Below are 14,288 nucleotides of genomic sequence, written 5' to 3'. Positions count from 1 at the left end.
CTGGTGCTGACACAGCTTGCATGCAGCCATGCTACCAGGGTCCCCCTCTGGCCAGGATTTGCAAGGTGCAAGGCAACATCTGCATTACATTTAATACAGCCTGGGCCTGTGTGAACACCTTTGGAGGAGGTGGAGGTAGCATTGTGCAGCCCTCTGTTACCACCCTCAGTCTGTCCCTTTCTCCCCTGGCCCTCCCTGACTCCACCCCATTTTTTCGACATGGAGCCTTTAGAGGATCTATGGAGGGAGGCAGAGAGGGGGGTGCCATGAGGCACATGAACCCCATTTATGCATGGAATGGCTCGTCCATGTATGGATTTCAGGGGGCATGATCTGGTTCTATGGTCCTATGTAACTGTACATACCGCAACACAGTTCAGTAATACTGTAATTAGCAGTACCACACTGTGCTGCTGGTAATTTGCTACAGAGTATTTTTGTTTTGTTTTGTTTTTATTGGCTATGAAATTGTAAAGTGACTTCAGAGGAAATAATCAATTACCATTAAGTTTTTTTTTTTCAAATAGCCATTAATGCATTAAGTGAATCATTAAAGAGAGAAGCTAGATGAAATATGGCAAATTATTTCTTTACCATGAAGCTACTTCAAAAATATATTTTAACCTGTCTCTTTACAATTATCTCTATATAATAGTGCTCTAGATTTGCACCCAACAGGAGTACTATTAGTTCTTGCACCTCTGATGTGAGTGGCAATTTTGCCATTGCCTTCCGTGAACTGAAGTCAATCTATGGCATTTGTTTTCAAGTAACCCACTTCTATAGAGTCTTTGTGGTATTTTGCACGTCTCCATCCAACATCCTGCTTAGTCACCATCAGCAGGTAGATTGTGTAACAAATGAACTGAAAAACAATGTTTGGGTCAAGGTCACCATTTAACTTCTAAAGGAAAAATATTGTAATGAGGGGGAACCTTCCAAGGGAAGATTGTTCCGAACTTCAGAAAAACACATCCCTTGTCACGTTTGAAAGGCAGCCGGATAGCATGATGTAAGAACCTGTTCAAACTCTTGTTTTCACTTGAATCCTACAAAAGGAACTTTTCAGACTCCCGTGCAAAGAGATGAGGACCAAGGTCTAATGTTCAAAGGTGTTTACGGGAGATAGCCCTTTCCCCCCACTTATTGACTTTAGGCCCTTTTGGAAATGCCATCCCAAATTTTCAAACCTGGTTGTCTAAAGTTAGGCCCCTAAATCTACATTTAGGCACCCAACTAAAGAAGCCTTATACTGAAAGGTGTTGGGCACCCACAGCTTCCATTGACTTCAGTTGGATTTGTGGGTGCTTAGCCGTGCTGACAAGCAGGCTTTTTGTTATGCAGTAGGCACTGCCACAATGCAAATAAATAATAATAATATGCAAAAATAAACTTTTTCCCAATGTGTAAAGCAAGTAGCAGAACAAACCAGCCACTAGAGGATGAAAATTATAACACTGAAATGATGTGTTGCTAGTTCCTATAGCTACTCCGGACCTGCATGCTACAGAGGAGAAACAAGTCAAAGATCTGGTATTTAGCGCAAATCATAAAGTGAAAATCGAAATCTCTGTAACCTAAAATAAATGTTGGGTTGTTTTTCCTTGGATATTGTACTTAAATATACAGTTGTTTAATAATAAATTAGTCAGCACATAGCCTTTTCTTTTAAAATAGTTGAACTGATAAGACACTGAAATGGCTCTTCTCAGCTCTTTGGGCAGTGACTGTTAATGACTATATGGCCATACACTGCCTAGCACAATGGGGGTCTTGACCCGGTTGAGATCTCTTCATGCTATCTCCACATAGATCATAATTAACAATAATACTGTTATCACGCGTCGTTACCTGTCAGAGTCTCAAACTTTGCTGAAATTCAATTTGCTTTGATGAGACTTTTAAGCGAGAGACTAAAAGGGCTGATAATTGAGTGTGACTTTTTTCTAATCCACAGAGACCTGAATTACGACAAGGAAATGCTTTTATTGTTTCCATTTATCATTTCACAGTCATAATTCAGATAATTTAGACTATCCAATTGTACTTAAAATAAGAAAAAAAAATCCATGGATAAATCAAATGCTTTTTCTCACATGGAGAAGAAAATGAAAGTGACACGCAACATTTTGGAAAGGACAAGTACAAAGGGTTAATTATTTCTGTCTGCTGCAGTTTCTGGAAGAATACAGACTCTGGGAGTGAAATTCAGCCCTCACTAACACTTGTGCAATCTGCTTCCTGCACTGAGGAAATCCCTTGGGGTTCATTAGAATCTTGCAGCTGGTCTCTATAGTTGCTTTCTGATCACTGTTGATTTCTACTAAATGTGACTTATTACTTTCTATCATGGTACCGCCTAGAGGCCCACTCTGAAACTGAGGCTCCATTGTACAAGAGGCTGTATATACACATAATGTGAGAGTCCTTACCCAAAAGAGCTTACAGCATACATAGATAAATGAGAGAGAACAAAGTAGTATTATCCCCATTTTACAGCTGGGAACTTACAAACAGGGAGGTTACATGACTTGGCTAGGCTCAAACAAAGTCTGTGGTAGAGCCAAAAACTGAACCCAAGTCTCCACCATCACAGTCCATAGCTTTAGCCACAAGACAACCTTAGCCTCAGTGACTAGTGATTAGATCCACAAAATAACTTAGGCTCCTAAATCTAACATTTCAGCACCACTGTGAACCTCAAACCCCACACCCAACTGCTGCCTAACCTTGGAGGCACTTGAAGAGCCTAGGTGCCTACATTTCTGCCAGTAAAGTCCCCATGGCACATATGTCCTGATGCTACTGAGCTGCTCAGCCCCTTAGCAGGATTCTCAGACTGGGCAATCCCTGCTTATCTCACCTCTGTGGCCTCATCTGGTAGGTATGCTCTGCCCACATGTAACAGATTGGGCCCTGTACAAAAGAAAGCCAGGGGTGAGCAGGTCAGAAATCTGGGGTGCATGTGTCCTATTGTGCCCAATGGACCAGAGGTTAGAGCACTCCTTTGGGTTGTTGGAAAACCAGGTTCAAATCCCCCCCCCCCCCTGATTTGGAGCAGGAACTTGAAGCTGACTTTCCCACCTGCAAGAGGAATGCACTAACCACTCTGCCATAGAGTCACTCTCTTACTTTTTTGCTCTCTGGGCCAATGAACATTTGTTTATTTACTACAAAGTGGAACAGCGTCACCAGGAGAGATTAAGAGAGAGCCCTCACACAATAGCTTGGTGTTCAGAGCACTCTCCTGGGTGCTGGGAGACTTTGATTCAGGTCCCTGCTCCAAATCAGGCAGAATAGGGGATTTGAAAACGGATCTTCTGCTTTCCAGGAAAGTGCCTGAACCACAAGGATAGTGGCTCTACCTCTAAGGAGTGGTGAGGAAGGCTGACCGGTTTGAGGCACCTAACTCCAAGAGAGGACTCATGACTGCGAACCCTGAGTGAAAGGAGGTGCCTCCCTTTGCCTAGCATTAGACACCTATCTAAGTCCTGCCCCATCCCTTTCCTCAACATTTCCTACAGGCAGCTCCCCACTCTGTTGCTGGCCTCCCTTTCGTTCATAGGGAGCTTGGGCACCTAACTTGGGCTGCAAATTCCACTGGGCAGCTGGGTGCCTAGGAGTTAGGCACTGCAACATCTAATTCCTGTTTGTGGCTCTAGCCCCAGGAGACTTGAAGATCCATTGTTGTGTTCCAAACCCTAATGGGAATAGGACCAGACAGCTCTTCCCACTATTAAAGATTAATTAGGAAGCTCTTGCTATTAGCTCCTGGAGTGAAACTCTCCAGGAGAGGTATTAGATCGATGTCAGTGGAGTGTCTTCTTTGGAGTACACGCTCCTCAGCAGTGTGACAGAGGCTAAGTGTGGTGGCCATCAGGTCATGATCCAAGGCATATTCATTTGGTTTAGTATGTAGTTACTTTTCTGGTGCTTGTTTGTTTTTTCATGCTACTTTAGTGTTGATCTGGCCTCCCCAGGTTTCCACTTGCAAAAAGGGAATCCCTCCCTGGCAGAAGTAGAATAAGGGCTACTCCTGGGAGAAATTAGGGGTAGCTGCATAGTCCTCAGGCCCCAGCAATCCCCTTGGAATCATAGGCAACTGGGCAGCTGCAGTTATAGGCACAGACTCCATGGGTGCTCCAGGGAAGGTGGGTGCTTAGCACCCACTGGCAGCCACCCTATCAGCATCTCCCCTCCCTCCCAGCACCTCCTGGGGCCCTGCCAGTCAGCACCTCCCTCTCAGCATCTCACACCCACTGCGATCAGCTGATCCACGGCATGCAGGAGGTGCTGGAGGGGAGCAGTGAGGGTGGGGTGCACCCGGAGGAGGGGGTGGAACGGAGCGGGAAGAGGCAGGGAGTGGGTGAGGCCTTGGGAGAAGGGGTGGAGTGGGGGCGGGGCTGGGACGGAGCCAGAGGGAACCCCCCGGCACATTAGAGAGTCGGCACCTAAGGGTGCAGTAATTTGCGCCAGAGACAGAATTAGGAGCAGGCAGCTAAAAGGATAGTATAAACGCCACTATTCCTGGACTCAGTACAAATTGGTCTGACTACTGCAAGCTCAATTCCAGCTTCCTTGTGCATATATGTTAGGATACAGTCAATTACATGGTCACATGTTATTTTTTTCCCCATAGGACCCATCTTGTCTCTTCCCACCTCCTAGCTCCTTGTCTCAGTCGTATTTTCCTCACCTAGCCAGGCTCACTCCTCAGGGCTCTCATCCCAGTCTCCTTGTCCATCAATACTAGTCTCTTCCCTTCAGACTCCCAGTCCCACTATCCTTGCCAGCCATTACCAGTTCCCTCTCTCAACTCCTGCTCCTTTGCCCCTGCATCCTTACCCAGGCAGTCCCAATCCCCCACTTCCATCTCCTTATCCAATCTCTCTCTTCTTCACCCTCGCCTCCAGTCAGTCCTGCCCCAACCTTCCCCATCCCCATTGGCTCCCACTCCCAATCTTCCTCCTGGGGCAGGGGCTCCTTGTCCAGTCTCAGCATCTGCACACACTCCTTCCTAGCTCTCTTGTCCAAGTCTCTTCATTCACCCAGTCCCAGTTCTCCCACTTGAAGACCTTGGCTCCTCATCAGATCTATCTTGCTCCCTCTCTCCCTTATTCTGCATCACAGTCGCCTTCCCAACCAGTTCAAATCTCCCCATCCACTCCTCCTCTGCTCTCAGTTTCACCCACCCCTACTGGCTTCCTTCCCAGCTCCTAGATTCTGCCCCCACTCCCCCACCACCATCACAGGATACTTGTCTTAGTGTATGCCCCACACGGACACCAGTCCAGCTCCTTCATGCTGCCTGGTACCAGCAAGGGGTGGGGGCAGGAGGGAGAGAGTTCATTGGGCGCACAGGAGAGACAGGCTTCCTGCTCTCAGTTCCACTTCTGTGACCTGGTTGTGGCACAGCTTGCAATCACACAGAGCTGCAATTGCAGGGGAAACGCTGCTTAGCCCCAGGTTGGAGCATGCCCAGTGCAGACAGAATTTAGCTGCTAAAATTTAAGAAGTTGCCACTGAGCATGTGCAAACTGCCATTTTGCAAATACTTATAACTTGGCTGAATTTTCACAGGAACAGTGAGAGGCACATTCCCCTCCCCACTCCCGTCAAATCTCTACTCTAACATGAGGGCACCAGAACTTTTCCAAGAAAGACTTTAACATAGGGAAAACAGCAAAGTTTGCCCTAGCTTTGTTTTTGGAAATGGGTGATCCATTTTGGCTGAAACTTCCAAAAATATTCTGCCTGAGGTAGACATACTACCTATAAAATTTCAAACCAAACAGTTACAATTTGGCAAAGTTATAAGCAACTGAAAAGAGGGTCTTATAATGGGAGTGTCAGGCAACCTTAGTAATGCGTAGTGCTACCAGCCTCATCCCTAATAATGACATTATAAACTGTTGGTTGGAACCAGAGGTGTACTAGGTGGATTCTAATGGTGTTATATTCTCTACATTACTTAGTGGCCTATTATTAACATAGTTGAATGTCTGCAGTGAATTAAACAGATATTTCAGTGATGTCTTTCAAAACAAGTTGATTTTTTCCCAGGGTATGGTAGTTCCAGTGGGCACCCATAACAGCAGGAAGTGCTTGGGGCAAGTGGCAACATAGGAAGAGTCAGTCAACCATAGGTGGTGCATTTAGCAGAATATCAAGGGCTAGACAGAGCAAGTTCAGCTAGAGTCAACCCTTCAAAACAAACTGTAATTAATTAGTAATCTCCAGAGGCTGGCCTCCCTCCTTTGTGCCTCTCACTATTTCCTCATATCTCCAGCCAACAGCAAGAACGTTCCTGATTGCATCAGCATTGATTACTCTATAGATGAAGAAATTCTTCTCTGGCTAATAGGTTTATATTGCAAGCAGCCTGGTGAAGCAGTTACTCATGTTATTTAAGCTACATCCAAAGTCCTAGAAGATTTAGGCTATGTCTACGCCACAAATTACTTTGGTATAATTTACGTCACTCAGGGGTGTGCATAATCCACACCCCGAGCGACATAAGTTATACCAACCTAAGTACTGGCATGGACAGTGCTATGTTGGCAGGAAAGGCAGGAATTATTAAGCTGAGGAGAGAGCTCTCTCCTGTTGGCTTAGAGCATCTTCACCAGCAGCCCTATGGTGATGCAGCTGCACCACTGTAGTGTAGATATAGCCTTAGATATTACATGAAGAAATGTGGGCCCTCACAAGATGAAGTATAACCCTTAGGGGGGCAGTTTTCGACCCCCTGGGCCTGTTCTTAAGCTGGTGTCAGTGGCATGGGCTCTACTGAGGATCTGCCCCCTTAGCATCGGTCTCTTAAAGCTCTAGGGTTCCTTATTTAAAAAATTTGCTACAGGTTTGCTTTAATGCCATCCTTTCCTCCCCGCTCTGTTTGCCACACAGTTACAGCAGACCCAATAGCTGAATCTATAGTTTAATGGAACCACTTTTTCCAGTTGTACAGAGTGCAGCAATACTCATTTGGGAATTCACTACATCAGACTTCTTCAATTGTCAGCTCATGTCTAGTCGCCTCTTCGATATTTTTAAGTTGACGTAATTCCCATTCTCGTTGTTTTGCTTCCTATTTTAAATAGAAAAAGGTTTAGCTTAGCAAACTGTTCTATACAGCCAACGCGACAGGACTTTTTTCTGCAATTAACGAACAAACCAAACATCTGCTCTATTTAGTAAGAGACTGATTCTTCTTCCACACTAACTTACATAGCAGTTTTACTGCACTAATGGTAATAGTTACTATGGATTCACACTGGCATAACAACTATCAGAAGTTGATGCCGAGTCTGGGCAAATCGCCTGATCCAAAGCCCATGGAAGTTAATAGAAGGACTCTACTTTGTGACAGCCAGTAGACTAAATTGCAGGTGGTGGAGTCAGTACTTAGTGGAAAGCCTGGAGAAAGCCTACGTAAGATGCCTTTCTTTGTCTACACACACTTCCCTAAATTTCAAACTAGGTCGAAGGCTTACCTAAACCAGATATTTAAACAAATAAATAATGAAAGGATCCAGTAACTGGAACCTTTCCTACATTAGTGCTGACATCCGGTTTAAAACCAGTTTGAATTGCTGGGAAAGTTTCCACCTGTGAAGACAAAGGCTATGGGTGTTCTAAAAAGGAGCAGGATTTGACATGTTTTCATTAGAAGCAAATCCTAGAGATGAGGGCCTAACTTTAAGCAGCGACCTGCAGCAGCTTCGTTCATGCTCTCCAGCTTTCTACTAGGAGTTCAATCTTTTTGTGTTGTTTTGTTCCATTGTTATTTTGGCTTGTTTATAGTTTGATCTTGAAGCATGATAAATGTAATTCTTTGCAAACTCAATTCATGCAGCCTCCAACCAAGAATCTGTTTCTTCATTCTGCATATTTACCAGTTTATCTCCAAAACGTAATATTAAGCATGTTCCCAGAAGAGGTTTATAGAAGACAAATAGTCATTGCAAAATACAGGCAAAAATATTAATTAATCCACCAAATGTGAGCAAACTTTGCATTAGAACTGTGTGGAAGTTTTCCAACAGAAAATACTTATTTTATTGAAATAGTAACATATAGATTTTGATTAAGCCTGATGTAACCCAGGCTAGTTTCCGACAGAAACCTGCCTGGTTTCCTGACAAGTTATCCACCTGTCTACTTCCCCAGCTCCTTGGCAGCTGTGGTTTCCAGGAAGCATATTTTGTTTTGTTGTTTCCTAAACAAAATATTGTAGAATTTCACTTTAGCAAGAAATTGAAGGGGAGTTTTTTCTTGGAATTTGTTCCAAATTAGGATGAAAAGCAAAAACCTTAACATTTTTCACAGAGAAATTCAGCTTTCCAGTGAGCAATACTTAGTATTAATCAATATTAAAAGGACACACATAAATGCCACACAAGTACAACCCTCCTAAAGATTAGAGCTGGTGAAAAAAATGGGATGAAGGTTGTTCAAAATTTTGTAACACTCCCCTTGATGGTCAAATTAAAAAAGCCAGGGTTTTGAAGTATCTGGACCAGGTCTATAACTGAACAAAACATTGGATGTGCAAGAACAACAACAACAAAAACCCCACACAAAGAAAACCGCCTTCCCCCCAAAAAAACTTGCAAAAATATCCCCCACCTGCTGAATTTCAATTTTTCTCAACAAGTTTTACTAAAGATGTTTGTATGGAAAGCCCAATTATAAGGGAGGCTACTGTGTATGTGCACCATAGCCCCTTTCTGGATGAAATCTGAACTGCTTAAATTCATGTAGTGAGTAAGGCTATGATGTAGCCATGGGTATTTTTAGTAAAAGTCATGGACAGGTCACGGGCAATACACAAAAATTCACGGCCCATGACCTTTACTATAAATACCCCTGACTACAGCTTAACTGGGGTGGGGGGAGAAGAGAGGAGAGAGGGGCAGGGCACCGCTGCTCTGGGGGGCCTCTGGAGAGCCGCTGCTCAGGTGGTCCCCAGGGCCTGCCACTGCTCAGGCGGTCCCTGAGGCCAGCCACACTGGCTGCTGCAGAAGTTATGGAGGTTGCAGAAAGTCATGGAATCCGTGACTTCCACACCCTTCGTGACACAGACATGGGCCATTTAATGGTAACAATCAATGGAGATTTTCCCTTAATTCAAGAGGTAGTGCTTGTTAAGTAATAGAACCCACATTCTCCCATAACTATTTTTTCCTTTGTGTATTGTCTTCACAAAGATTGAGAGAGTCTCAAATTTATTTGTTATTTGAAATTAATCACTAGTTTCTGCAAGGAAATAATTGTTGGGCTGCAGATTGTTCTATTAAAATGGAATATACATTTTGCAGTTCAAGCTAGTTAATTAGCTTGTTATATATTTGACAGTACATTACACAAGTCAAAGTTGATGCTGTATTTAAATATGGCATTTAAGAGAGTAACAGAGGTTATCCAACCAGGGAACTGAAACAGAACCACATGACTTATGTAACTAACCAACATCTCATAAGTTGAGTTATACATTCAAAAATATTATTTGAAATTTGCTGTTGGCAGATATCTGAGCATATGGGCTACATGTTTACTTTGTGAGTATTCATGCTAGTATAGTTCAAGCAAAGAATATAAATTACACAATTTATCAGCAGATTTAAGACTGTCCTGAACAGTCACTGAAAAGGTTTGGATTCACCCGCCAGATATTGGTAGAATGTCACACAACTTAATCACCTCAGAAAATGTATGAAAAGTGTATTTACCAAAAGGTTTTTTTCAAGTTTCCTTTTTCTTCTTTTTCTTACTGTGGGATCTTTTATCCCAGGAATTTCAGTAACCAGCCATGCAAATACACCTTTAGAAGTTACTTTGGCTGTCTTCTTAGATGGTTCAGCAGGGACTTCAACTGCTGCACTTACTATAGGGGGAACCATTGTCTTGAAGCTTGGCTCTTCACTGGATTCCTCTGAAGCCAACACTGTTGAAAGTCTTCTTCTAGGAACTGCAGCCCAAGAGCTGAGGCTCATCCCTTCACTTGATTCCTCTGGGTCCAATACTGTGGAAAGCTTTCTTGGAAAAGTGACTTGAGAAATGAGCTTGTCAAGGTGCATTAGTTGTTCTTGGGATGATGCTTGTTTCTGGAAGGATGATTTTGGCATTGGAGACCCATAGACTCTCTTACTTATGTTTTGTTCTCTGATAGATTGATTCGTCATATCCACCAGAGATAACATAGTTTGGGAGAACATTGAATCCACCGGAGTGCTATGTTTCACTGCTGCCTTTTTCAAAGATCTTTTGACATTTAAGAAAGAATCTTCTTCCTCTGACATCTTCTAATTCGGTTATGTTCTTCAATGCAAATAAAATAAATAAATAGTCTTTGAAGGACTATGGAATCTATTACCATGTGTAACATGATAGCACAATAGGCATGAGAAAGCCACTATTAGGGCAATTTCATTGTAAAACTCTATCATGTATATTCTCTGCCACAAGTTATGCATTTGTTTGTTTGTTTTTTTAAGGGGGGGAAGGAGAGGATGGCAGTTTAAGTCACCCAAGTGTTTAAAGAAAAATATTACCAAGTGCTTTTATTTGTGCTCAGAAGTTACATGGAGTTACTCCTCTTTGAGGACTAGTGCACTGGAAATGTTTGAAGAAATGTCATTTTAAAATAAAAGGAAGGAGCATTAGAAGATTGCTTACTGCACAACTGATATATGCAGTTTTCTTTCTTTTTAAAAAATAAGAGAAGGAGGAACTCTCAGGTGTGGAGCTGTACACTAGGACCTTCATTTATTTAAAGATATTACAGGATACCTGAAACATTCATTAAAATAATGGTGGTTGGGATACTCAGGTTCCTCCTAGGTCAGTACAGAGAGCTAATAATCCACTTAGGTTGCAGAATTTCAGTGGTAAGGGATAACTGCTCCATTCCAAGTCAATCAGTGTAGTGTAACCCAATTATAGAAGTGAAACTTCACTATAAAAAGAGAGAAAACCCAAGAAATTAACAATCTGAGAATATTCCACTCTACTCTAAGCAAGAGCTTGAAGTCACTGGCAACACTCCCCTTGATTTCAGAGGGACAGGATCAGACCATATGCTGCATTCAGCTATGCTCAAATTGACTATAAAGTCAATGTATTTGAAAATAATTCCTTCTTTTACTTACCTGCCAGGCCCTAATGTCAGGATCCTGCAAGATCTGAAGACAACACAAACACCTAAAGAAGAAGCAAAAAAGCAGTTCTGGTTTCTGCTTTAGGTGTTCTGGCCAGATTCTGTAGTAGGAATCTGCCCAGGCACAACCATATACAATATATGGGTCTTAATAATGCCACAAATGCTTGCAGAGGACAAATGCTTGGACTTTTTAAGATTATATATATATATTTTGAAGGTCATGCAAGTATTGGGTCAGTGTTCTTATATATTTTGTATTTTATAAAACAGTTCTTTTATAAAATTTGTAGTGTTAACTATTTAAACAGCTGTTTAAACTAAACCAACTAATGTCTACACTCCAAACAAAATAGAGCAAAAAAGATCTTACAACAACAAAACAATCAGTTCTTCTACTGAAGAAGTGAGGCCCGATTCTCTGCTGCCTGCCACCCTTTGCACCTGTGCCAAATACTATCATTTGGGTTTAGTAGTTTTACACCCATTTTGCACAGGTGTTAAGCAACATAGGATGAGAAGCCCTAGAGAATCAGGAACATTAACACTTTAAAAACCATTAAAACATCCTTTTAAAGATATTTCTCATCAGGACTACTTTCATCCAGTTGTATCTTTTCTAAAAGAAAATTAGTTTCTGCTGCATTGTAATAGACATTATAGATTAGAGGAGCTGCTTTTTCTTTCCCTATGAAAGGTGTCTGTGGCCACAGATTTTTTTCCTTTAATTAAATCATGATTTTAAAAGAAAATAATATTTGTTTCTATAGAAGCCCAGTTCAGGTAGTTACAGAGCTAGTAGTATTAAGTGGGATTCTTTTTAATTAATAAAACTTAGGGGTAACTAGCAGCTAATTTAAAAAGCCTTCCCTAATAAGCACTTTAATTAAAGAAATAAAATAATCACAAGCATTGGTTAAAGTTTAACTATATTAAATTGAACATTAGTTCTCTTCTAAAGTTGGAGTTCTGTTCTAGACTTCATTTCCAATAGAAGTGTCTGATGAGGCGAACCATAAAGTGTGATAAGTCTTTTGCTATAGTCAGATAGATTCCCTCCCTCCAGATCACTCATTTTAACAGATAAACAGGAGACAAAAGAAAAACCAACCCAAAACAACACATACTGGAACATTAGGGTCTCTAGTGTGAGGACCATTCCATAGCTTTTAATTGTTTTGGCAGTAATGAAGCCAGCTAGAGAAATTCCATCTAGACAAATTCAGACTGAAAACAAGATGTAAATTTTTAACAGTGAGAGTAATTAACTATTGGAACAATTTACCAAGGTTCATAGCAGATTATCCGTCACTGATCATTTTAAAATGAAGACTAGATGTTTTTTCTAAAAGACCTGCAATAAGAATTATTTTGGGGAAGTTCCATGGCCTGTGTTATACTGGAGGTCACACTAAAGTATTGCAGTGGTCCCCTTCTGGCCTTGAAATCTACGAAACAAAGTCTTACCAGTCCTACTGGACCTACTCAACGCAAGTAGACTTGTTTGGCATCACTCTCCTGGTTCCAAGTCAGATGTTTTAGGTTTCACCTACATTTGGGCTCTTGTAGCCCAAATAGCTTCCCAGAATCCTTTGTTGTAGTGGGGGATGGTAATTCACCCTCTAAATTCCCCTAATCACAAACTTGGCACCTCTAATCTGCTCCAAATTTCAAAGAGAAGAAAAAACAAAAACAAAATGAGGCTCATCACAGGGAACTGGGGATAGAATCTTTCTAGAGTTTGTAGGCTAAGGACATGTTCAGTTGTGGAAATGGCAAATCTTTATCTTAAAATAAGTGGGTGGGATAGCTCAGTGGTTTGAGCATTGGCCTGCTAAACCCAGGGTTGTGAGTTCAATCCTTGAGGGGGCTACTTAGAGATCTGGGGCAAAATCAGTATTTAGTAAAGGCAGGGGGCTGGACTTGATGACCTTTCAAGGTCCCTTCCAGTTCTGGGAGAGAGGATATCTCCATTAATTTAAAAAAAATTTAATTTAATTTAAAATGCCCCCCCCCCCCAATATCAGTTCCTGAATGAGAAATGTGCAGAACTGAAATGATAGAGTATCAGAGGGGTAGCCGTGTTAGTCTGAATCTGTAAAAAGCAACAGAGGGTCCTGTGGCACCTTTGAGACTAACAGAAGTACTGGGAGCATAAGCTTTCGTGGGTGAGAACCTCACTTCTTCAGATGCAAGACTTGCATCTGAAGAAGTGAGGTTCTCACCCACGAAAGCTTATGCTCCCAGTACTTCTGTTAGTCTCAAAGGTGCCACAGGACCCTCTGTTGCTTTTGAAATGATAGAGTCTACATATAGCACCCAATTTAACTTTCAGTGCCTATTAGAAATTTATTAAGGTTCCAATTTTGTCACGGAGGTCATGGAAGTAACAGAATCTGTAACTTCCAGAGACTTCCGTGACTTCGGCTGTGGTGGCCAAGAGCTGCAGAGTCCCCCCGCTGATGGTGGCGGGGCCCCCCGAGCTCCCAGCCACCACTGGCGGCAGGGGGACTCCGCAGCTCCCAGCCACCATGGGTAGCGGGGGCCTCCAGAGTTCCGGGCAGCTGTGGGTGGTGGGGGTACCCCGCTGCACCTGGCTCCTGCAGATGGCTGGGGTAGGCTGCAGCTCTTGGCCACCGCGGGCAACGGGGGGGGGACCCCAGAGCTCCCGGCTGCCATGGGCAATGGGGGATCCCAAAGCTCTGAGATACCACAGGCAGTGGGAGCCCCCAGAGCTCTGAGTGGGGCCCCTGCAGCTGCCCAGCTGCCGAGGGGGTTGTGAAGACCCAGCAGCTCCCCCTGGATATTTTTAGTAAAAGTCAAGGACAGGTCACATGCTTCCATGAATTTTTCTTTATTGCCCATGACCTGTCCCTGACTTTTACTAAAAATATCTGTGACAAAATCTTAGCCTTAGAAATTATATATGCACAGTGTCACCACTGAACTACAGCCACCTTTGAGGTGCAAGATGGTAAACAACTTATGCACAGGATATTGCAAAACAAACTTTGTTGGTGGGGTCCACTTACAAGGACACTGAACCAACTCCCTTCTCAGAATGTGCCATGTGATCTGTAATATCCACACAGCACAGCCAAGACCTGACCTCATTTCAGTGTCTTATCCA

At 42.8% G+C, this 14,288-nt stretch overlaps 1 protein-coding gene across 4 annotated transcripts; it reads right to left on the bottom strand.

Moving 5' to 3' along the window:
• Window positions 1–574: 574 nt before the first annotated feature.
• On the bottom strand, window positions 575–12,693 carry CCDC201 (coiled-coil domain containing 201). 4 transcript variants are annotated; one of them, XM_065583890.1, is made up of 4 exons: window positions 12,626–12,693; window positions 11,151–11,202; window positions 9,732–10,320; window positions 575–7,087 (listed from the first exon to the last, which is right to left on the bottom strand). In XM_065583890.1, the coding sequence occupies exons 3-4, from the start codon at window positions 10,299–10,301 to the stop codon at window positions 7,001–7,003; spliced, it is 657 nt and encodes a 218-aa protein (XP_065439962.1). In that variant the 5' UTR covers window positions 10,302–10,320; window positions 11,151–11,202; window positions 12,626–12,693; the 3' UTR covers window positions 575–7,000. The 4 variants fall into 4 exon arrangements, with proteins under 4 accessions (XP_065439962.1, XP_065439961.1, XP_065439963.1 ...); XM_065583889.1 differs by lacking the exon at window positions 12,626–12,693 and adding an exon at window positions 11,532–11,645; XM_065583891.1 differs by lacking the exon at window positions 11,151–11,202 and having other exon boundaries at window positions 12,626–12,687.
• Between the last annotated feature and the right edge of the window lie 1,595 nt (window positions 12,694–14,288).

The sequence above is a fragment of the Chrysemys picta genome, chromosome 2 (genome assembly GCF_011386835.1).
Source record: "Chrysemys picta bellii isolate R12L10 chromosome 2, ASM1138683v2, whole genome shotgun sequence".
NCBI lineage: Eukaryota > Metazoa > Chordata > Testudines > Emydidae > Chrysemys > Chrysemys picta.
This window is presented reverse-complemented; position numbering and strand designations above follow the sequence as displayed.